Here is a 25,246-nt window from a genome sequence, read left to right on the forward strand (position 1 = left end):
GGTAGAACGCGGGGGAACGAGCGAGACGGAAAAGACGAGCAAAGGGGAGACCACGTGGTGTCGTGGTAAGCAGTAGGGAGGGGGGGCCGTAGCGGGCGACGGTGCGGGACAAGGAGAGGGAAGAGCTTCCCCTCGACTCTGCGGTTGATTAGTTGATACCCGTCCGTCGTCGAGGGTGGATCGTTCGTAGTTGCGTCTTACGTATGTACATCGCGTATTCGCATCGCGTTACTTTCCCGTGATATTCAACGCGGTTCTACGTATATTTCTGTTCTCTACGTGCGTGTACGTACGCCTCGTATATTCCTCTTTGTGTACAACCGTTGTGAAACGCGTACCAAGTGAGTGGCTATTGCGAATAGGGGACTCGGAGAAGAAAGTGACAGTGCTCAGTGTGTGCTTTCGCCTCGACTTTATCCCCTTGTCTTGTGTCTTGATTTCGGTTCGGTTATTGCCTCCTCTTTTCGTTTTTCCATCTCTCGTTCTTGACCAGTGGATAACAGTGCGTACTGGCTATGACCTGGGATACCGCCGGATATACCTGAGGATAACGGAGACGTATCCATTATTCCTGACAGGAGTTCGTCGTAACGGGAGGAAGCAACATAACCTCTTCGAGGGCCTGTGACGATAAGATGTACCCCAGTGCCGGTATAAACGCTGCGGCAGCTGTGGCTGTGGCAGCTGCGGCACGGCACCCGGTAAGTGGTTTTATTTCTTTTTCTTACTTGTCGACCTTTTTTTTCCCCCCTTCCCTTCTTCTTCGTCTTCTTCTCTAACATACACGCTCGACAGGAATGACTGGCACGACCATCGCGATAAAAATAAAACGGCGGAGGATTTTAAGTATTGAGACATCTCGCGTAGCGAGCACACCGGGTGATTGTTTTGATTTTCGTGTTTAATCGCGTCGAACCGTATGATTCGATCCGACGCTACCGACGCGACGGATCTAACGCGCGCTCCCGTACATCGTGCTTCTAATACGGTGTACCGAGTTCGAACATTCGACGCGCAAATACGACGCACGCCTGAACATTGGTTATTGCCGTGGCCAATCGTCCGCATTAATCGCGTTTCTTATTATCGGTCACGTACGTTTCCGAGCGTTCGCTTTTTCGCGAATCGTGAAACGCAATCGCGTCCTTTTCCTCGCGGCTGTTTATCAAAGACTCGAACTGTCTATTTATTCGGAAATTATACGCGCGGCGACGAAGTCGATTAACTTGTGCCGGTGACCTCGCTATATCTTGTTGTCAATACATAGTCGTTGATTACCAGTACAAAGCAACCGTGAAAACATTTAGATCCGTGGCCAGATACCATTAACGTTCCTCCATCGTAGCCGGTATTTCGCTGACACTGCCGCGTACATATGTATGTACACTGTGAACGGTGTCGTTGGAGGCATAATACGAAACCAGTGAAATTAAATTTAACCTTCCTCATCAGAAGGGGATAGCAATTTCAATGCCGCAAGGAATAAGGTTACGAAAATTGCACCTGACTGTAACCCGTCATCGGAGGATTGTTTTTTTTTCTCTCTCTCTCTCCTTTTTCTATCTGCCTCTGTCCTCTTTCTCGCTCTTCACCGCCACTCCTCCGGCCATTCATCGTCTCGTTTCGCCACGGACATTGAACACGCTTCGCGTATCCTCGCGTTTTTTCAATTGTGCGAGCGCACTTTCGATAAGTATCGTTCGTTGCCGTACCGGTCGTGCCTCTATCCATGCTAATTCGAGATAACGATATATCGACCGTAGGCACCCTCCCGTCGGATGGATTCGTAGTCTATGGTCTGTTCCTCGCTCCCTCCTGTCCTATCTTCGTCCCTCGAACCGAATGAAAAAAAGGTAGACCTGAAAAGTACTGCGAGGGCGGCTTTTTTTTCCCCCGAGCCGGTCAGAACGATTGCGACGGCAGGCGACTCGCGCGCGCGCGCGCGTGTACGCCCGCTCTGCCAGACGGACTCTTTCGGATCGTTAGTCGAATGAATCCCGGTCCCGTATTTATTTTCTCTCGATAGTTTACCCACGTTCTGCGCCAGTCCCTTTACCCCGGCCCGATACCCTTCCCTCTGCCACCACCATCCGCTCTCTTCTCTCGCAAAGCACACACGCGGCAGAAAAACACGGACGCGCGCGAGACAGAGTTTGCACACGCGTCTCTGCACTAAATACCTGCGCGTTCTCTCGTGTATAAATACGCGTCCCATGAAATTGACGCGAACCTAATTTTTTTCGTCCGGTTTGTTTCGCTTTTTTTTTTGGAGCCAGACCTTTACATCGAACCGCCTCGAATTCGCCACGCGCTCGCGCGAGCGCCTGCTGCATTCGATGCAGTTGCGTGTTTGCGCGTTACGCAGCGTGTACACGCGCCGGGGTTGTACGCGGACGAGCGGGCAGACGGTGGCGCAGAAACGGTCGAAAAATGGACGAACCGGCGAACAAGCGCGCAGAGGGGTGAAGAGATCGTGAACGAGGCAGGGTTCGTCGACGGAATAATATTTGGCCGGAGTGCAAATTTTCATTCGGCCGTAAACAGGCCGGGAGTCGAGGCGGAAAAGCTCGTCGCGAATAGGACGAAAATAAATGCGTATATCGTGACCACCGTCGGCCAATATCCGCAATTACATTATGCCTGGTGTACGTGCCGCCGCGGTCGACGATTACCAACCGAGCAAACGGCGGCCAGAGAAGGGAAGGGAAGAAAAAAAAAAGAAAAGAAGAGGGGATGGTAGTAAATCCCGGATAAGGAGGGACGCTTCTGTCGCGCGGAATTATTTGAAACTGCTGGAACATTTCCAATACGGTATATAGAAAGTGGAGCAGATTTGCTCGCTTTAGAAGCCTGGTTTAGGTGATCCATTTTTATTCGACGTTCCGCTGCGAACGATTGCCGTTTTATTGTCCCGGTTTTATAACGTATGCGCGTCATCGGACACGCTTCTTTCCAACGTGCACCCCATTAACGATCGGTAATGCGTTCGTCGGTGAAACTAAATACAGTCGCACGGACCTGTATGTTCTGTGGAACGGCGGCGTGGAAGTGTATAATCTTACGTTCCGATGCTCGAGTGAAAACCCATTAGAAACGGTAGGGGAATTTTACGGTGTGTTCTGGTAACAGTACTCTATAATAAACGAACCGTAACAATAATGCTCATTGTATAATTTCTATAATAAGCATTGCGCATTCGGTTGCGTCGATTCGTTTCGCGTTAACGCAAACGCGTGACGGCGAAGTCCTTACGAAATTTCTTGTCGAAGTTGCGCCTTCCTCTTCGCGCGTGTCAGTGTAGTTCGTCTATCTTTCCTGTTAGGCGGACTAAAAAGTTCGCAGCCTTTAAGGGTCATGATCGGTGAGATTTCAACCCCGAGCGAATTTCGTATTAATCGTAACGAGTAGCCTCGTAATGCGATATTAACGTCGCCTTTACATCATCCTGTGCACAGCCAGCACGGAACCTGTTCGCACGCAGACGCGTTTCTTCTTATCCGATCGTAAACGAATCTTCGTTTAACCGTGCACTATTGGTATGTCGTTGGGAGTTGGTTATTCCCGTTTTATCGCCGCGTCGTAATACGCACCGTTTACAGGTTTCTGTAATCAATAGGGGGAATCCGAGGCTCGTAAAAATTTACCCCGATGGCGCACACGGCCCCTCCGCCCGCCGTCACTCCAGACGTCCTCCCATTGTCCGTTTGCCGTTCACCTCGGACGAGCGTGTCTTAACTTTTCACGCTTTAATCCCGTAATCCTATTAACGTCGTAGGATCGTAAAATTCGTGCCTGCTCCCTCGACGCGGCCGGGGGTTGCAATTTACAATAGGGACAGTCGATTGCCGGCAAGTGCCTGCAGTGTAAATACAGGTGCACGGGTCTTGAAAAGGGGGCGACGGGGGTGAGAACGAGAGGGAGAAAAAAATTGGTTACCTGGGTCGCGATCGGGTCTGACATCGGTCGTGTTTACTCCCCCATTGTGTTTCGCCCCGATTGTTTGTCCGGCTCGTTACCGGTGTCCCTCCTACTTTTATCGATGGTTCACCGTTTCGAATATTTTTCGGCGGACGGCTCGATTCGTTCCGGGGTGAGAAAGGCCGTTACCAGTTCCGCCTTCGAGCGAAACGACGCTCGGAGAATGTATCGGGATCTTTGTTTGAGGAGTGGAGTCGTCTGAATTGGTGAAAGTTGCTTCGAGGCACGAGATAGCTCGTGTATCGTATTTTCGAGAGATGTTTGGGAGATAGCGCAGATGAAAAATCGGAGGCGATACAAACGTTCGAACGTTGAAAGTATTATTTCATTCGAGGATTATTTTTTATTGTCTTTCGAATTGTATATTTCAGTGGAAATCTGAAGTATATCGGTAAACGTTTCGCAAGTCGTTAAAAAATTCTATTCCATCGTGTTTCTTCAAACACTATCGGAATCTACTTAAACACCAACTAATCTCCCCTTATATCTCGATGCTCACGGTACGCGTCACGTTTTACGTAAGATTAAAAGCCACGGTAGGAATATAATCGCAGTTATCGTAATCAAATTCTATTTTTCTCCATCGCGTCCACTCGAATGCCTCGTAATCCCCTTTTTGTCGATCGAGGAATCCAGCAACGCGTTAAATCGCGCATCGTACTTACGCTCACCCCCCGACGCTAGCGCGTAAAACACATCACTGCTCCCGCGAGAGAATAGGAAGAAAGAATCGTTCGAACCGAGGGGCCAGAGCGGTACATTTAAACCACCGCGAATCGAGTTAAATCCGGACCGATAATGGAACGCGGAGAGCCACCCGGTCTTACTTCTAATTATTATATCGCTGGTGTACGCCGAGTACAGTTGGTCGCGTCGTATAATTGTCGTCTGGCGTGCGGAAACGAAGAAAAGAGGAGCCACAGGCGGATGGAAGGGCGGCGAGGACGAAAGGGGTGAACGGGCACGGCGCAGGCGGGAATATATATTCAGTGGGATCAGGGTGAAATTGAAATCGAGACGAGCGGAATGACGGCGGTGGGACGGAAACGAGGGTGACGTTTGGGCGGCTGAGGGACGGGGGTGGGCGAATGAAGGGGTTCGAAGTACGATTGCACGAAATTCGCGGTCCGCGCGCCTGCGAGCTTCCGCAGAGACCGCAATATGCATTGGTAATTACACGGGATGAATTACACCGCGGAATGAGCGAAGCGTGTTACGTGTAATTGGCGCGCATTATAAATCTCGCGACGTGCAAATAGCTCCACACCTCCGTTCCTCCCCCGTGGATCGAGGGAATACCGGCGTGATATCGGAGTCCGTGTTGGCGCGGCCGTTCTTTACCAGCGGACGTCGCTTTCCTCGCGGACTTTTTCCGCGGATCCTCTCGCGATAATTTATCGTCGCTGTAATTGCGCCGATGGGGAGGGATTTTTCGCTTCTATTAATAGCTGGACGTATGCATGTTTGATCTGTAATTTCTTTCGTAACGTTCGCTCGTGTGTTTTACGTGTGTGTCTAGTCGTTTGAGGCACAGTAGCCAGCATTGGACTAGCGTTTAATATCGTTACAGTAAATGGTTTGGTTAGGAATAGAGCGATAACGAAATTAGGATATAGGTGTATTTGGGTGAAGATAAATAATTGAGAATCATTTCGCACCGGTCTAATATCTTTTTAGAAGTACGTATCCTAATGTATACAGACGGACGAATACTTTCTTAACACCTCGATTTAAATCGTGTAAATTTTGCCATTAGTACCTCCTGCGATCGAGGGGGTTGAGAATCGTAGTAGAGTAAGTGAAAAAATGAAGAGAGATCAACGCTCTATTCACACGACGCTTCCCGTTTCCTATCGGTGTTTGCGTCTGATTATCCTTGTTACTTCTTCTCCGAAAACCTCCGACCGCGAAACGTAGTCGTGCCCGAAAACGTGGAACGGAAAGTCGGAACGGTAGTTTGGCCCAACTTCCGCCCTCCGGAGACCACTCGAATCTTTCGCGTCCCGTCGTTTAAACGACGCCAAACAAGCTCGCCGCGCGAAGGCGCTAAAAGCCTTTCGGGAATTACTAATTTGCATGGAACGCAAACGGCCGAACGGAATCTCGCATCGTTAGTCAACGGCGTCGTTGCAAGTTTATCGTAGTCATGAAAGCAACGAGGAAGATAGACGGGGAATCTTCTATAATGCTGCGAACGTTGGGACACCGCTTCGACTCTTTCACGAAGCTCAAACTTTTATACACGGTGTCCCAGAGAGAAATCGTTGCTTGTATGTTAAAATTAGAGAATAAAATTGTTGTTACGTTTATCGCAACTGGTTACTGGTCTCGTGTAACTGCTTACACGCGCAGCTAATATGCAACTCAACTTAATACAACCTCAATCGTATCTATTGTTTACTCATATTTCCCTTGGATGGTTGGATTATGCGGTAAATACACATATATCCAGGTGGGAAAATATCTTTATGTGCCGTCATTTTTTCCGCACGGGCCTTACAGTGGGACCTTTGTCTAGCTGTACATCCTCTACGATAAAAATTTCTCTTGGTATCAGTGACTGCAAGTCTGAATCTGATAGATCTCTGTACAGGCTGCTCGTGTTTGTGCATATCTGCAAACACGGCCAATGCAACCGCTTGTATCGTTTCACTTACTACACGCAGATAACATAAATACCTATGAATTTCACAAGATCGAAACAATTTCTACTTCGACCGATCTTTAAAAATCGTTGTACCTCAGAACGTTACCTTCGTACGCGATCTCGCAATTTTTACTCGTTCCGTTGTCGGTGTTCGTGAAAAGAAATTTAACCACCCCCGTGAGGTAGGCGAGGACTGCGGGGACACCCTGTATAGAAGTTTCTTGCGCTTCTCGCATCGTGACTCATTTGAGCAGGCCCGGTACTTGACCGAGTTGACACAGGCGGTGTTATTGGCACTCTGGAGGGCCGCCAGGGTTGTTTACGTACAAGCTGTATAAATATTATTTCCGGGCAAACTGGCTCGCCGATCATTACGAAACTCCAGGCGGAAAGTTTTAACAGCCGTGGTCCCCCTCTGCCTCCGCCACCTTTTGCTCTACGGCCTTCCGTCCTCCAGACGATACTTTAAACTTCTAGACGGGATCGATCGTTAGGATCGACCCCGGTGTTTCCGGGACGACTATGCACTTGAACCGTCGGGGCACTCGAGGATTTCGAGCCGCGGCGACGGCGACGGCGATGACGACGGCGGAACGGTTTGCGGTCGAACAATCGAGGAAACGAACGTTGCGCCCGACCGTCTCCCTTTTTCGTCGTTGAATCTTGGAAAACCGAGTCGAGCTGAATCTCGACGAATGGCTTCGAACGTTGTACGATCCTCGGGGAAGAAGATGGGATTCGAGTTCGCGAACTATCGCGAAAATCAATGTAACAGCGGTCGAAAGTGGTGGAATGTGTATTTTTTTTAAATGGCAAAAGGCGATTTTTGAATCATCCAGGTATTTGCGTTTATTTGTCGTTCACTATAGAACGAGCAAACGGACGGTAGTGAATTGTGGATAATAAAGGAAGTTTCGCGAGTATTTAAATAGTTTGGTAGACAAACTTTTCCGCGCGAATGCGCAAAATGCACGCGGTATAAATAGATATGGGAACGTTAAAGAGGTGTGCAAATAGTATCGTAATAACGGAGAACAAGGCAAACACGATGCACGTTTCGACGAGTAAAACAATTTTAATGCGCGGAACAGCGATGTTAAATTGAACGATCAAAGTAAATAAAAGATATAGGTTACGTTACTTCAAACAGTTGCACGATCAGCTATTCAAATGACGTTATCGCACGGCATGAAGTTCCTTAATTACTCTGTGGGCACAATTATCCAGTTATCAGCATCAAGTAAACGGAAGTGGTCTAAATTTAAACCGTCAATTATGAAAGAATCAAATTCGATATTTAAACGGTCCGACTATTCCTAAGCTCGGTGTTTGGTCGATGTTCAATCGGCAGAGGATAAGTTGCGATTTTGATCGGTTTCTTTTTCTTTTTTTTATCGATTCTAAAGGAGCATCTCAATCTGGAACGTCGAACAGTGACATCGAACGAGACGATAAGTCGGACGAGAGCAATCGTCCGCTTATCATGCGATATCTCGACACGAATTCGTTCCTCCGCAAATAACGCGGCGTGTGAGCGGTCGTCGCATCCGCTTAGTGGCTCCTTTTCGCGACTCGCCTCGAAATTGGTCCGCGATCGTCGAACCGAATGCACACGTTTCTATCGTATCGAATGCGACACGGGAATCATCGTATTGCTTCTTGGATACGCCTCAGCTCGTTTCTTTCAATCTTTATATGGCACGGTATGTAATATTTCGTGGCTTTTTATGTCTTATTTCGTGGAAAGATGGGGAGCGCGAAAGAGATGGGTGTTGTGCAATGTCGCGTAACGTGTCAGAGATTTGCACAGCTCTATTGGACGAGCAGTGTTTCGTTATTCGAAGACAATTCGGTCGATCGAATGATTTAAGTGTAATTTCTCGTGAAAATTGAGTGAGTGTGGCTATTTACTTTTGCGTAGATATGAAATTATTGGAGTAAGATAAACGATAAGTACGAGCGAGAATTTAGTTTTCTCATCATTATAGATAATAAATGTATATACGATCGTGCCTCGTTGTTTCATTAAGAAGGCGATCCAATTCTCCACCGATTTAGATGAATCACTCCGAAAACGAGTCATCGTTCGAACGATCGTCCGCTTCAATTTATCCCTCATTTTTTGCTCCCTAATTAAATTTGATAACGAGTTTAATTAAATTTATTCGCATGTAGCGGTGCGGCGACTCAAAAATTCATTGTTAATCGGTGGTTGCGGCGCAGGGCTCGCGCGTATAGGTCCACCGAGAAATCGGCTGGCGTGCAAATCCCTTGACTGTAATTGTTGCAAAATACACGAACAACCCTGCGCGGCATTAACGAACCAGCAGCAGCCGCCGCTCGTATGCGCCGCGGTGCCTGTCCAAAAAGGCGCCACTTTCCCCCTCATTATCGCACAACGAGAACGCGTTCGATTTAACGAAGCATCGCGCTTCGGACGGGGCAATTTTATGGTTACCTTTGAAATTCGCCCGGGGAAACATTTAAACGCGATGTCGATCGTTTCGTCGCAACCAAAGAGCAGAGGTACACATTTTCTCTAGACGTATCAAGGAATTTAATTATCGTTGAGACTCTCGTCGAACGCGATCGTCGCCTCCTGTTTCGCAGAAGCGAATCGGAAAATAACGCGGCGGAGTCAATTATATACGCCGCATCGCGCAATCTTGGGTCAGTCATTAGTTTATTGTCGTACACTTTCGTTAAGGTTACCAGCGCGGACTTTTATAACGGCGCGATTAAGCCAACGATTAAATTGATGCCCCTCGACGACCCCCTCGACCCGGTCGGTTCTTCGTAAAAGACGCAGCCAAGCTTCGATCGGAACTCGAAAAATGATGCAACGCAGACGCGTTTCTGCCCATGTGTGCGATAAATTATTTTTAACTCGTTCCCGGAGTTGCAACCCGGATCATTGATTATTCGCGACAGCCGATGGAAGTAAAGCTCGAGTGATTTAATACCGATGCCTGCGACGCGTTGGCGTTAATTCTTTTCGGGGCGCGAGATTTGTATTGTAATATAGACGGGACGTGGGAAATCCCGTGGAGACAAATTTCACCGTTTGGTTTACTGTCTAAGCACCGCTATCGCTATCGTCAGCGATGTCTCTTCAAACCGTACTACCGATATCGATACGAGAAACAGTCAAACAAACGTTGGAATTTGTCTCGATAGATTTCTCACGTCTCGCGTATCGCAGTACAAATTTCAATTTCTACGGGATCCTTAATACACGAACGCTTTGACGCCGATAACTCGGTGTACCTTTTCTGTTTTACGAAAAAAAAAAAACAAAAAATAAAACACTTTGAAAGCTGTTCGTTCTTCGTGTTTTCTACGTCCGCACTTTTTCGCCGTCCCCGTCGTATCACTTTCGCGAGCGATGTTTTGTCACTCTTCAGGGCACGTCCGGTTCGGGCGAGGCGACCGGAGGAAAACGGAGAAGTAACCGCATTGTCGTAGCGATAATACCGACTAATTTGTAAGGGGCAGCGAAACGTTGGAATCAAGAGGAGGCATTGTCGGCGGAGTCCTTGGTGGAACATGTCGAACAAAGCCCCTCTCCTGTCGGAGTCCTTAAGATCGCCTCATTGTTCATAGACCGTGGGTCCTCTTCCACGCTCCATAGACTCGGGCCCCGTTTACCTAGAAATTGCCGATATTATGCGCTCGACACTTCTTCCTTTCGTCCGTGGCACAGGGTCAGAGGGGCGCAGAAAAGAGGAACGAAACCTCGTATTGTTTGCCAGCCACTTTGTCAAATATTTGTCGACAGGCTTGGCTGCGGAGCGGCCGATGAACGATCCTCGCTGGAATTAGTTCTCACGTTGCTCGTTCGTAACGAACGCTACGAAATTGGACAGTCGTTGGCAGTTTCGTGTGTCTTGTCTATTGTAGTTCGATCTCAAGTCCGCGTATCGAACTTGGTCTCTTCGAGGATCCTCTCCTTTTAGCGCTAAAGAAACGCGAACTCCACGTTTCGTCTGTTTCATCGCGTTCAACGTGTCGCAACGATGTCAGCTCGATAATTATGATTAGATATAATTTTGTAAAAATATCACGACAAAACGTTAAACTTAAACTTGAAGTGTATCAGTTTTGCAGCGATCGAGTGATTTATCTACTTCGTAGATACTACACCCTTTCTAATAATTGGTAATTTTTCAGATAGTAGAGTAGGTACGTCATCGTGTACTTCCGATTTAGCACCTGTCCATTTAATGTGCTATTGATTTTGTTGCTTCATTTTATCTCGACGCGCAGCGCGTTCGGTTTCATTTCAATAATCGAACCGTTTGCGATCAAGCGATTCTTTTATTATTTCAATCTGCAAACGTGCTGGTTTAATTGGAATTTATATAGCGGTACGTGTTTAAAACCGATGATACGATCAGCCCGTCGTGTTTCCCTTAAAATTTCCTCGGCGAGGCGCAGTTGGTCGCGATTAATTGAAAGAAACAATTTCACGAGTTAAACTTCTGTTTCCACGAGTTTGTTCGCTAATGCTTGTTAGATAACCATCGCTATTGTTGCGATCGCTTATCGCGGTTCTATTATTCCATTATTTCATAGCAAAGCGTTGCAAAATGACAAGTATCGCACTTTTGTGGTAGGATTAATGTTACAGTTTTGACGCTGCAAAACAAAAATATTGTTTATCGAATTCGTTCGATTTCCGTCTGGTTGGCGCGTATATAGAGGAATCGCGGCCAGGGAAGTTCCTGGTATAATTAGGGAAGAAACTGGAAGTTTAAAGCAGGTCTGGGAGTAGGTGAGAACAACAGGGTTGCGCCGTGAATGGCGGCCCCTTCCTCCGGCGCGTTTCGTACGGCGGCCGGTGTGGATTATTGCGAAGGGGACGGAATCGTCGACGAAATTGAAGGGCTCCGGGCAATTTGGGACGGCCCGCCCTAAAACTGCCGTCAATTTCCGCGTTAATGGCCGAAATTCGGGAAATGGTAGATACTTGGACCCTCGTCACCATTAAAATGCCCCACGGTACACACCGGGCGGCGGCGTCGTGCCTGCTCGTGGCCAGACGCCTCGTAGCCCAGCCAAGGAAAGTAGCCGGAGTCCGTTTCAAAGGCGTCAGCCTTTCTGGCCTCTTCTCGACGCGCCTCGATTACTTATTTTCTGCGCCGAGTCCTGATTACAAATTAAAATCGTGCCTGGCATTTAACGGGTGCCGGGGGGAATCGGCGCGACGCGACGGTTTCCCAACGGGTCTCACCCGGTTGGACGTGTTCGAACTTTTAAACTTGAGAAGTGCTTAAATCGCGAGCACGCCGCATCGCTCCTCCATTACCATTAGCGTTATTTTTTTCTAGAAATTGCTCGTTTACCGTGGGTGGTGCGCCGAGGGAAATATTCGAAATTACCAACGGCGAACGGGGTCCGATAGTTTTGAACGGATCTGTAGGTAGAACGCGAACGGAGCACACGCGCGCAGAGGAAAATCGAAGCGAATCAGTGATCGCGTTTCACGCGTCATCGAGCCCTTTTTCTTAATGCAATCCCGTACTCTGGCGCGCGTTGATTCGCGTGGTTTTATGCTCTCGCCGGCTAAACGAGCGCAATCGAAGCCGACGAGAACACTCGAGCCTCTGTTGTGTGCAATCAGCGTGCACGCGGCAATGAGTTGGCTGGCGAGAGAGAGAGAGGGAGAGGAGCGTTTTCGCCGGGTCGCGAAAAAAATCCAATCGCGCCTCGATGATACACGTACACACGTGCGCGTACATACATATACACACAGGTATAAATCGATATACACGCGTAGAGCGTGTAATCGTTGCACGAGGAGAGAGATGGAGAGAGGGGACTGCGAATACACCATGGTCGTGTACGCGCGCGCTCGCGCGCGGAAACGCACGCAGGCACGCACGTACTTAGGCGCGCACGCGCTGCGCGCACCGTGTGTACATTGTTCGCAATAATGAGGAGTTTGCACAGACCGGGATCCCGACGTTCTTCAAACAAGGAGAGCAAGGACAAACAGGCCCTATATGGACGGATGGACAAACACACTCGGCCACGAATCACACACCGCGCCGGGACGACATGCGTATTGCGCGCTTACGTACGCGGCTAAGCGTGTGAGAGAGCCGCGTACCGTGCACGACCGCGCGCGCCTCCTACACCCGCCTCACGGGCGAAGCCTCTTCAACGGCCTCCCTACCACGGAAACTATCGACCATCACCCTCGCTCAACAAGCACCATAAGCGATATGGTGGCTAATATTTGCCGGGCTAAGCACACAAATACAATACAGTGCTGTTTACTTACCGGCAGTGGCGCTCAGCCGTTTCGATGAACGCTGTGATATACCGCCTGGTCCCGTTTGTAATTGCGGCTGTCCCTGTCCCACCGAGCCACGAACCCCGCAACCCCTTCTCGACGCGTGTTACGTCGCGCCGTACCCGATCGGTACTACATCGGTTTCGAAATGGGAAGCCCGTGTTTCATTATGAATCGATCGGATACTACCCTGACGTCGGTACGTGAGAATGATTTGTCGCGTGTTCGCGATAACGAATGGTATCGATTATTCTTTCACCCCGAATTTTTATCGCCCTCGTCGTTAGATCGACAGACTTACCTGGTCTCGGAGCAGAGGGTAGGGTTTGTGTGCCGTGGCTCTGGTTAGAGGTAGCGCAATCTAATCTGATTTAGGATTCTATTATATAACGCGAGTATACGACGCGCGATGAAAAATTGGAGTTTATTGTGTTTAGATAAAATATCATTCAAATGATTCCACGTGGACTGCCATTTCTGACGTGTGCGAACGATAAGGCGATTCTTTTAATTTCATTATTCCTTTATCTCGAAACGATCGGAGAATAGAAAATTGTTAATGACGATGGGAATTATTGCTTGTATCGGCTGTTCTTTTTGAAACGTGTTGTAAAAAATTGTACTCCCCGGTCTTATCGACACAGCCATTCAAAGGACGTACTCGAGATAAGCAATAGGCGATCAAGATCGACCTACGGGTGTTTGTAGAACATGTTTTATCGCGGCTATATCGATCGCTCGATAAAATGTTTTCCGGATATGATTTTCGAAGCCCCGATTTAAGTGGTATTTTTGATGTCTCGGTGAATTTAATTTCGTGTCGATAATCTTAATCATAATTTATAGATAACGTTAATTTTCTATCGAGTCTCGACTTTTGATTTCCGATATTTATTTATAAAAGCAAAGATACTGTTTTTCTTGATGTTTTCAATGTAAGTTGCAAGTTAATACTGTGCACGAATACTTTTTTCGATCACCTCGAAGCAATAGTAGCGAAAAAAGGGTAGACCAACGCCAGCCATTACGAGACGACAAAATTACCCTCCTCTCTTTCTACGCCGCTTCCGGTATCATAAAGGAACCATCAATTCGCAAACGATTACCCTTGGCCACAATTTTTCCATTCTTCTCCTCCAGCAGAAAGAAACACTCTGAACGATGTCACGAGAGCAAATTCCCCGAAACGAGCGTACAGCAGAGAGGGGTGTTTTTTCTTTTTTTTTTCCATCGATCCACCGAAAACGGGAGCGCAGCCGGTCGATTCGTTTCGGAGAGAAACATTTCCGCGAATTAGCCGAGTTTTGCGCGAACATTGTTCGCCGTTCGGGACTTTTTTCCCCGTTCCGCCGTGCGACCGCAGTCAGCTCGCTATCGAAACGAGCTCCTCGCGTTCACCGCAGTTCCTTTCGAACTGCGAAATTCTCCCAGGAGAGCCGCGGCGCGGGCCCCGCCAGCCAGCATCCTGGCGTGACGGTTAGGTCAGCTGGTCGGTGGTTTGCGAACTATCTCAATTTGCCTAAGCCGCAACCGCGTCGACCACGGGAACCGCAACTTCCCTCATTCGTGACCACCTTCATCCCTTCTCTTTCTCCGCAATTCCACCCGTTCTCTGTCCAACCCCAACGCGAACCTCTTTCCACGGTCGACCTTTTGCCGAGCCGCCTCTCCCCGTCTCTCTCTACCTCTCTCTCTGTTTCTCGGCTCTCTCCTAGCTCCACTATCTCGAGAATTTAGCAACTAACTAGTCCCCGCCGGCGTAACCTCTGACCGCAGACCCCTCGCGACACCATCGTGTACTTTGCTCGCGCAGTAAGCTTCAGCGATTTTAATGATACTTCCAGCTGAAGAGGCGAGACGGGCAGAAGGAGAGGTACGAACAGCGGAGATTCCGCAAGCTGCGTCACGAATAGCCGAAGAGTATCACCCCTTTGCGAAAGGGGAAAGCCGATTTTCCATGCTCTTAGCGATCGTCCTCGATGACTTTGCGAAACTTTTCGTGGTTCGAAGCGTGATCCATAACGCTCAGCCAATCGCTGCGCGGTCTCTGCGCACACTCGCATTGTACTTCGCCTTATTCTTGTCGGAATACGGGAGATTGGATTCCTTTGCGAGATCGCCCGCGGTGTGTATCAAGCGGTAGAATTCTGTGGTTTCCTCGCGGCTCGATCGCCAATTTCGGAGCACGCGAGGGGGGAAAAGTGAGTAACATTGTGTTGCAACGTGCACGAGGCGAGGTGTTATTTTAGGTCGCGATTGTGCTGGTCGGGTTGATAGGGTGTAAGTGAGCCAGGTTGTGGCTGGCGAAAGGTAATGTCGTGCATGATAGGGTTCGACGATACACCAGCGAATGGATTGCGTTCCTTTTGCGAGCTCCGAAAAAGTTCGCCTTTTACGTTCACGGTAATTCGCGGGGAAAATGTAGAATCGTGAAATCGAGGGTAAGCAACGTTGCGCAACTCTTTATTAACATATCTGCGAAGGTGCTGCGTCTAAAAATGCGATACAGAAACTTTGTAGCCCGAAGCGTTATTTCGCGATAAGATTCTTCCAAAATACGCGCCTTTAGCGATTGATAACCACGAAGAGAACGAAAATATATCCGCCCGTTGATTAAATTACGTAAAATATATCGTATAACAGCAAAAAGTGATACCCCGCAGGCGATTGTTAGTGCATCGCGTGGGTATTTGCTGATAGGAAGTTAGTAACGCGTGTTAGGACACAGCTGGCTGTTTTAAACAAACTGTTTACACAATCTATTCGTAGAATGGAACAAGAACTTCCCCTTGTGTGTGCTTATAGCTTTTATCTCTATACTTCATATATATCTATCACCGTGAAAGATATTTCGCCTACAGTGATATCCGCGTATCGGTCGGACCGTATCAAACTATTTATCAGTAGCGTTAATGATTTATTTTTGTTGCATCGTATTTAGAGAAACTAATAACAGAAGCTCGAACGAGCTATAGAGGAAGTTGTAATCGCGAAAATCACTTTTACAATGTGCTGTGAGAAGGAGTCAGCGAAATCATTTTCGTTTGAAGTGAGAGACAGAGAGCAGAGATAAAAGGGAATTGATCGGCACCTGCTTTTAAGCAATAAATGATTTGCCAGTCGAGGCTCCCAATATCAACTGGTAAACTATCCTTGACTGAAATAGAATTAAGTATCGCGGCAGTAAAGCTAACTGCAGATTTCTTCCGCGCATCTGCGTTGATGGCCGTTCGGTTTCATCCAGTTTCACACGATATACGATTCCTCTCGTGTCATTAGAAGCTATTGGAGCTGTAACAGAGAAAGATTTACAGCGCCTTTCAATGAGATCCGAATCAACCGGGAATAAATAGCCTGTGACATCATTATTATTCGCGTCGAACACTATTTGTCGCGCTTTATCTGGCACGAAAAGTTTCGCGTGTGCTCTTGTCTTTTGCATACTCTCCCCGCCACCTTTCCGACTCACCATTGTGTTCTAATGGATTCGCTTTTGAGTAATAATAGAATAGAATATCCGATACGTCGGAGAAAATTAGCCTTTGGAAATACGATTATATTGGTACACCTTAAATAGTGGTTTCCAATCGCGCGAGACTAAAAAGGGTTGCGCATCATTCGCGTCTTATACGTAGACATTAGGAAAATCTTGTTACACGAAGGAGTTGAGTCAGTTGGCCCGAAAGAAGCTGAGCATAAATAATTTTGCCACTCGTGTTGCCATAAAAATGCGTATAGGATGTAAATTGGTTACGGACATCGTATAGCTATCACGCGATAACTATTCAGGAGCCTTCGTCAAGTAAGAAAGGCCACTTTCATCTCGGCAGTTCCACGGATGGTGAGTAAAATTTACGCCGCGTCGTTGGACAAGATAACCGGCGCTGAAAATATTTCCATACTGATAAAGGCATGTAATATCGAAGTCGATTACCGGGCTGTAGGGGACCAGCTACTTTTCGATAAGCTGCCCCTAAAGGTGTTAAAAGTGTCGACCGAGCGGAGGAACCCGGGATTTCGTCGTTATCGAGCGATCGTTACTTTATTTGCAACAAAAACAGAAGAGGAGAAACGTTTTTGTTTCACGAGGGCAGGCTTAATTGTCGTGGCTTTCTATTGGTCGAACCACCTCTCCTGACAAAATTAGATATCTTAACTGATTGATCGATATCGATCTTTTATATTGTATTTTTGAGTCATAGATGTGTCGAGGGAATGCTTATATTTAACAAGAAAGCTTCAAAAATCCTGGAAAACAAATTTAATCGCACGCTGAGCGATTATCGATCGAAAGATCGACAAATCTGTCGCTCGTTTTTTGTCATCTACGTCCTCCACTTGTAATAATTATAACTCAACTTTAATAAAACTTGAATTACGTCGGGGTAAAAAATGAGAGAGAATTTAAACTTTATTATTTTTGAGAAAATTGTAACAGGATTTTGTGCTCCCTGCAGGACTATTACTTTCTCTCACACTTTTCCAGTTCAATTTTTGGGAAACTTAGGTTTCACGTATAATTTTCAAACTCCATCGAAAATCCATCGAGACCCTCAATTTTTGTAATTTACGACAATTCCTATCTGTTCGCGCGACATCGTCGCTGGTGTCGCGAGGATTTATTCCGCGTGGCGAACTCAGCGCGACGCTTGCCCAGGGAATTTCCCTCTCCGACGACAAATTCGCCTGCGGATTGCGAAAATCTCTGAACTATACGTTATTTCGAAGGGAGCGGCCGTCGGGGCGACCGCGCGCGGCGCGCGCGTTCTCCGGTTTGCATTGCGGTGCACGGCGTAACGAAGTGCATTTTAGCGCATTAGCCGAAACGCTCTAAAAGCCGCAAAGTGCCGCTCGCGTTAAGAACCGTTTAAACTGCAGCAACAAGCGTTGCGTGGAACGCGGACGGTGCGCGAGTGTACACATGAACGTGCGTGCCGGGAATCACGTCGAAGACGCGAGCCACTCGCATAATCGAACGGAAACTTGTCCGATTTCGAGGATTCAAAATGGAGGTTTATGAATATGCAGCGCGAGAACGAGGTATGCAAGATTCATTGACGTCAACGCCGTTCCGCTACGAGATTTTATATTTCATTATCGAACGCGAATCCGGCGTCTTATACTCTGGCACTTCGCAAGACAAGAATCGAGTAGAAAAATCGGTTCTACGAAACACGTCTGGATATCTTCCCACCACTTACCATCGTCCCCCGTAAATAGAAATTCCAATATTGTGGGTGAAATTTGCTGGTAACTCTTCTTTTATCACTCCATTCTCCGTTTAACCGGAGACCGTGATTCCGTGTCCGGATTCAATATTTTATTGAAACCAGACGATCGAGTCTCTTTCCGCGGAATAAAGGAGCAGACGGAAGAGCCGCAGAGGGAACCGCAAGGATCTTGCTGGCAAAGAGACCCCGATGGATTCCGCGATCGATTCAGTGCCGCCGACAGCTGAACCGAGGAAAGAGAGAGAAGGGGGAGCCCAGGCTCACGGTTCATTCGATTACAACGGCTCGATTGTGATCGAGGTCAGGAGGCACCCGATGCACTTCCAGCTTAACCCGAGATAACTCTCGGATAGAGCTGGCCTTCTTCCCTTCTTGTTCGACGATGATGCTTCTCCGCCGCTTCACGGAGTACCCATCTCGAGAGCTACACACTTCCGCTCAAGAGAACCGCGGTGGATGCAGCGGATCCAGACGCTGATTAATCAGCGAACCTTTTTGCTTCCTTTTCAGCCGCGGCGAGTAATCAACGGGGTTTCGCAAATTATCGTGTCGAACGCGAACGATCCACCGATTCGCGGCGAGGGCCCAGCTCGCGGTTAGATTAACGACTCGTCCCATCAGGCTGCGTGGAATAATCGATGCGATCAAAGGACCGTTCGTTTCGCTCTCTTCAAAGAAACCCGTCGTCGTCGTCGTCGTCGTCGTCACGCGTCACTTACACAGATACGAAAACCGTTGCGCTTTTTCCTATTTTCATTTCGTCATTCCATCTCCGGAAATCGATATCGTGAGTCATTCCAAGTGAAAGGAGCCGATTTTTCAACGATCGATCGTTGATTACTACGTTCATTTACCGTTATCAACGTTCGATTACTACGTGGCCTCGATCGATTTCCACTAGCCAAACGCAGAGGGATGCTCGTCGAGCGACGTAACCCTTGTTGTAGGGTACCGTATCCGACACGATCTACAGGTCGGTCGAAGGACGACGCTTGCGTAGGCCGTGCACCGCGAACGTAGTTAACGGAACAACCCTCTCTCGCGCGCCCTCGGCTTCACACGTGCGCACCCACGGGCACCCACGTGCGCGAGCTTCGAAACACGCACACACACTTGCACCTCGGCCGCGCAAGTTCATAGTTTCGGTTGTACCGTGTAATCCTCGCGGACACCGCAAACATGTAATTAACACTTGCTCTCTCTCTGCGAGGCCGTTGCAGTCAGTCGGGAGATCGTGTTGACTATACCCCGGCCACGGCTGGTACGGTACGTGTAATCGTGCGCGCACGCTGAGCGATGTAACGAGTAAGACCCAAGCTACACGGGGTGTCTCGAGAGCGAACGCAAATATTTCCCTATCGGATTCCGGAGGTGAATTCGCGACCGCGACGGTCTTTTTCCACTGACGCGCCTTCGGAACGCGTTCTTCTTCTATTTTCGTTCCTTCGCGAGTTGTACAGCAATATCGAATATTGCCAAGTATCGTAGAATTTGGGACCGAAGTTCGATTAAAGTATAAGAAACGTGGTTATCTGCTGAGAAATTGGAACGCTTCGAAAGGTTCGTCCAGCTATTTTTATCGAGAATTCATTTTGTTCCCGATCGTTTGATCCGGCTCGACTTTCCATGCATTTAAACAGCAGAAAACGGGAAAATAAATTATTGTGTGCACTGCGTGGCTATCAGGTTTAATCAATCTCCCGAGCAGGCATTCAGAGGGAACTGGTTCCGGCGTGCAAGTACCAGCGAAAGGTTTCAAAAACCGCGCGCTATGTATACACGCCGGGATCGCCGCGAAACTTAAAACCTATGATTTGCAGTTTCCATCGATGCGTGAAACACCCCGTGCTCTCCGATCCATCGATCCAGCCGCGCAACGTCGCGTTCCTCCTTTCGTTTTATCACGAACATTCTTCGGGATCCCCAATAACGCACGGAATCACGTCCCCGTCGCCGTGGTCCCGATATTCGTATCAACGATATACGCGAAATCCGATTCGAAAGTTTCGCAATATTTTTCGCGTTCGAGATCACCGCCAGCGGCGGTTCTAGCTTGCGTTCCGCTCGCAAGAAATATGGGCCGAGCTGTATTCCTTGAAACGTATCCAGAAACTTGGTAAAACGGAATTAAGTAGGATTTATGCACTTGCGATTCTTCATTTTAAAGAGATATATATATATATTTAATAAAATCGATCTAGATGGAAAATAAAATCGCGTTGTTTAATGAATCAGATACCGCGCGGAACACCCCCTCCAGTTAAGTAGTATGCCTGGAAAGGGTAGAATTTCTTGGAGCGAACTAAATCGTTTGAAATCGCATCTCACCCTGAAGCCAACCGCGAGATCCACCTGCTACATCCGATCCTCGTTATCGTATCGCGATGCGTTGCGATCTCGCGGGCATCACGATCGCCAATGGCGTTTAGACGTCTTTTCGCTGTTTACCGGCGCACCCCAATCGCTACGCCTGTCCGATTCCCTCTTCTCAACGCCGTAGCCGCGAATCGGCTAACGCATTACTTCCTGCATTCGTCCCGCGCCTTCCACGGTGAACAGCTGTGCGAAATTAATTATTCACCGCCTGCATTGACGCGTATTCACGTCGCGCGCACCGCTCGGCTTCCGTCGTGTTTCCTACTCCTCTTTTTCCTCTTCTCTCTCTCTCTCTCTCCCTCTCTCTCGTTTCGTACTTTCAGCCTTTCTTCCTTTCCCCCTCTTTTCTTCCCCCTTTCCACCCCCTCTTTATTTCGACGGAGTTGAATAATTCTTTTCTCGGAGCGGGATCGAAAGTATGCGCGAGTTCGTGGAAGAATCGGAGTCTTAATGAATGTTAATGGGATTTAATGAGGGTTCGTCTGCGCGGTTTCGATGGTGGAAACGTGGCTGCTCCTTTGTTCCCGGCGAGGGGGCGGGAAAGGGGAGGCTCGGAGCCGGGAAATTTAACGTTGCGTTAAACGCATCGGCTGCGAAGGTCGAAACCAGATGTGGGTTTAACAATGAGGTTATTGTGGCCGGGGAAATGTTAATGCAGAGGCATCGATGTTGCGGATGGTGAAGTTGCGGAATGCAATTTGAAGGTATTCGGGATTTGCATAATGGAATGTTGAACGCCGGGAGCTTCGAAATACGACGATCTTGACGAAATTTCGAGGGAAGGTACAAATAGTTGCAGACGCTCCCTCAGACAGTCGTTTTCAGTAGATCCTCCATTGTACGAGCCCTGAATTTTGATCAAATTAAGCGACTTTTAATCAATTACCATACTGTTACGTGCTATTACACACGGTTATTTGGTGAATTCGAAATTTATAAATTTATCTCGTTATCGTTACGCTGCGATTGTTATCAGCGAGGGAATTGTAACGCCAACGCGATTGGGAAGAAACTACTTCCAATGGACTTTAAACAAATTAACATAAGAAAGTATAATACGGGTACATTAAAAACAATATATGATTCGACGATAATCGAGGCTAGTTAAGTACTATCATTGGCGGTTGCGAAACTTGTAGTTAACATACAGCGGCCGGAACGGATGTTGGAGAGTTCTTACTTTTCGTCGCTGTAATAGCCGCGTATATCGAGACTAAAAAGATAATGATATGCAATCTGCCATCGGTGGTTTTCGCATAACACGCGCGGAACGATTAATAGAACAAAGTTTAGACTGCGGAGTTCGCTCGTGTTTTACGTGTTGCTGCGATACAATACGATACCACACACGATGAAGTTAGATATTCTAACCGCTGTATTCCTCTACTTTCGCGAACTAAACCCTGGTTTATTCCGGTGAAATCTGATAGCCATTTTCAGCCGTTCAACTTGCGCAATAACCGCCGTCGAAGCGGTCGAATTTTGTTCCGCAAAACTCTCAGGCTCGCATTTGTCATTCTCGAGGTATACACAACTTTTTTAAAGCACGAAAGCACGTACCCGAGGGTGGGAAATTATAGTTGTTTTTGCAAATTAAACGGTACGAGCTTTGTCTCGCGCGATAAATTAACGTGGCGTAATTATCAGAACGAAATGTCGAACGGTGTGTAATTAGTATCTCTGAATGCTCGACGAACATTTGTCATGTTAATGCTCCAACTATTTGGAAGAATAAAGGATTAACGATCTCGTTAATTTAATTGCTGGGTTATTAATATTCTTCTTGTTAATTTGTTACAGGGTCCACCGCAACCCGGGCAGCAAATTAAATTCACAGTCGGAGAATCCTGCGATAGGATCAAAGAAGAATTCAACTTCTTGCAGAACCAATGCCACGCGTAAGTGAGAAACACCTTGTACCGTAATTACTTCCACATCATTTCGGCCCGAGTTTGGAACGCGCTAACACAGTTTCGTTACACGGACGAGCACACTCGTTTAACTCGCGATTAATCTTTCGCCGCGCCTTCTGACTTCAAACTTGTGCACGGGTGCATCTGTCTGTTGAAATTTTATTTTATTTGTATCTACCGTCGTATCGACATGGAGCAAATTAGTGATTAATCTTCTTACGATAGGAATTATGGTAGAAAAATTGTATCGAATTCTAAAACCAAATTGAAGTCGGGTCTTGGAAAAAAATGAGGGATCTCGCAATACCCACGGAACGAAACCTGTCTACCGACAAGTGTACGAGCGGGACGCACAGAAGCGATTACTCGAAGAAGTTCGACTCGCTTGAAAGAGTCCGCGTGCCTTCTGCAAGTCACTTATTACGACTCTCGTTTCCTCCCCCTGGCACTGGGCCAAAGAAGTGAATATTAAAAAAGTCAGCTGGCCGGGTGGTTAATCCGAAAAAGGTCTTCCGGTTCGAATAAGTTGATTAAATCGCCTAACGAAAGAGCGAGAGGCGAGATGATAAAAAAAAGGAAAAAAGATAAGGGCGAGAGGAGAGTCGTAAAGCGATTTAAGTCGAGCGGGCACCTGCTCATCAGCCTTTTCATCCTCCGGGTTCTCCTTTTGTCTCGACGTCGCGCGTACACACGTAAGCCGGGCCTAGCTACCGTCGCCCAGGTTGAAGCCCAGGGTCGCAGATCGAGGAAGAGCCTGGGAATTCGTGCAGCTGGCTTCCTTGGCTTTGCACGCGATACATACACAAAAGCCATAAGTGATTTACAACAGCGTGGCCACTGGCAGACACGTAATGACACCCCGTGCGCACCGCGTACCCGCCGCGAATACCAAATTAAAGGAAGCCTCCGCGGACTCCGTCGCTGTTGCTGCCACTGCTGCTGCTGCTGCTGCTGCATTTTTCAGCGTTTCGCGGATCGAAACTTTCATTGTTCCGCTACAGCTTGGAACTTCCCAGCTCGGAACTTTCAACCTCTTCACCCCCTTTCTCTTTCCTTCTTTCCCTCCTCGTCTTTGTTTCCTTTTTACCCTCTTCTCTTTTTCTCTTCTTTTCTTTTTTTTTCTTTTTTAAGCTGGCAAACGTACACGGCATTGTTCCCAGCCGATGTCACGGGGTATAAGAGAGAACGACGGGATAGGATGATAGGGCCTGCCTGGCGAGCGATATTCTCGCTGCGCAAAGACTCTACGCGGAGTGTCCGATGATAAGTGGCCCGCGTTCGATCAGTGACAGAGTGTCTCTGGCTTGAAAGCGGAATAATAAATGTGGATTAAAATCGTTTGACGAGAGGATGCGTCGTCGGGAATACCGGGTTTCGCAATTGAGCAGATCGACGTGTATCTAACGAAGATGATGAACATGCTGAAGGGGATTTTCCTGTAATAACGTTATCTCCGCTAACAAAGCGGGGCACTGACGCGATAAAACGGTGGAACGGGAAGTTTTAGTCATTTTTTCGAGACAGAACGAAATCCGTATCTAAATTGCCGGGATGACACATGTCAGTTGGCTGTTACGAGATCGTTTTTCTTTTCCACGTTCGTTTGCATTGCTTTACGATTCGCGGAGGCTTCCAACTTTTGTATATCCTTCTTGACGAATCGATTATATATTTAACTAAAATTTCTGTATATATTGTTATTTGAATAAGAAAAGATAATGGGGGAAGGGACGATCGTGCAATACCAAAACCATTCTGAAAATCTATACACGTCTCTCTCTCTATCTGTTTACAGGCTGAAGCTCGAGTGCGAGAAACTAGCTACGGAGAAGATCGAGATCCAGCGACATTACGTGATGGTAAGGAATTACCATTCCGTTACACTAATTCCGGTTAAATCCATGCTCTCCTCTCTCCCTCTTGCTCTCTGGTACACGTGCACGGTCCGTGTCTCCTACTAAAGTTTCCCTCCATTTCCCTCGCGCCGAGTCCTACGGTATCTCTATCTCTGGTGCTCCCTCGTTTTCCGTATCCAGGATAATCATGCTTGCTCGACCGCTAAACCACCTCGGCTTCTTAGCATTAATTGCATCCTCGCCGCACCGACTTTACATTGGCCTGTTACGCCTCGCACATTCGCCCGGCTCCAGGTACACGGGCACCACGGATGCACACAGAAGGCACCACGGGCCACGTGTGCACGTCTATCCGTATATTTATCTTGCACACCTACTGTGCATAGCTAATGATTCCAACAGGCAGCGGTTCTCATCGATTCAACCGTGGCTCGCGTCCCGATATCGCGTTACTCAATTGCCGGGCTTACAGACTACGTATTTCAATCGAATCGATCGGCTCCGTAAAAGTTAATCGCCTACTTCCTGCCAAGCTCTGACCGCCGATCGTAAAGCGTCGAGTGAAATTCGCGAAATTCACGCGTAGAGAGTCGAAGGTTCGCGTTCTCGACGCGTCGACGCGAGTTTCGAGAAAGGGAAAAAAACGCGGCACGTACACGTATCTCCGCGCAATCTCTCCGACGATGTTCAGGTGAGAATAAACGCTAAACTGGAAAATCCGAAACATCAATTCCCCCCCGTCTCCCTCGATATCTCGAGACGATCTCCCCGGACTGATACCGATATCGGAACACTTAAATGCACGTTGCACGTCTCGAGCCCGTGCACATGCGTGTATCGCGATGCAGATCTGACCGCGTACGCGTATACGAGGGGTCCCTCGGGGGGTGTTCCTCGTCGCTCGAGCGACGCAGCGTATCGTCTGTCTCGAGACGGATCGTACGCGC

At 47.9% G+C, this 25,246-nt stretch overlaps 1 protein-coding gene across 3 annotated transcripts in view; it reads left to right on the top strand.

The window, feature by feature from the left end:
• Positions 1 to 25,246, top strand: part of LOC143422388 (protein groucho) — a 50,233-nt gene that overhangs the window by 793 nt on the left and 24,194 nt on the right. The window contains exons 2-4 of one of the 3 annotated variants that reach the window (XM_076892976.1): positions 494 to 701; positions 22,331 to 22,428; positions 24,239 to 24,302. In XM_076892976.1, the coding sequence (XP_076749091.1) occupies positions 636 to 701; positions 22,331 to 22,428; positions 24,239 to 24,302 (228 nt within the window). In that variant the 5' untranslated portion in view covers positions 494 to 635. Of the gene's footprint in view, positions 1 to 288; positions 702 to 22,330; positions 22,429 to 24,238; positions 24,303 to 25,246 lie in introns of those variants that run through there. The other 2 variants (XM_076892977.1, XM_076892975.1) reach the window with 2 other exon arrangements.

The sequence above is a fragment of the Xylocopa sonorina genome, chromosome 3, assembly GCF_050948175.1.
Source record: "Xylocopa sonorina isolate GNS202 chromosome 3, iyXylSono1_principal, whole genome shotgun sequence".
Lineage (NCBI taxonomy): Eukaryota > Metazoa > Arthropoda > Insecta > Hymenoptera > Apidae > Xylocopa > Xylocopa sonorina.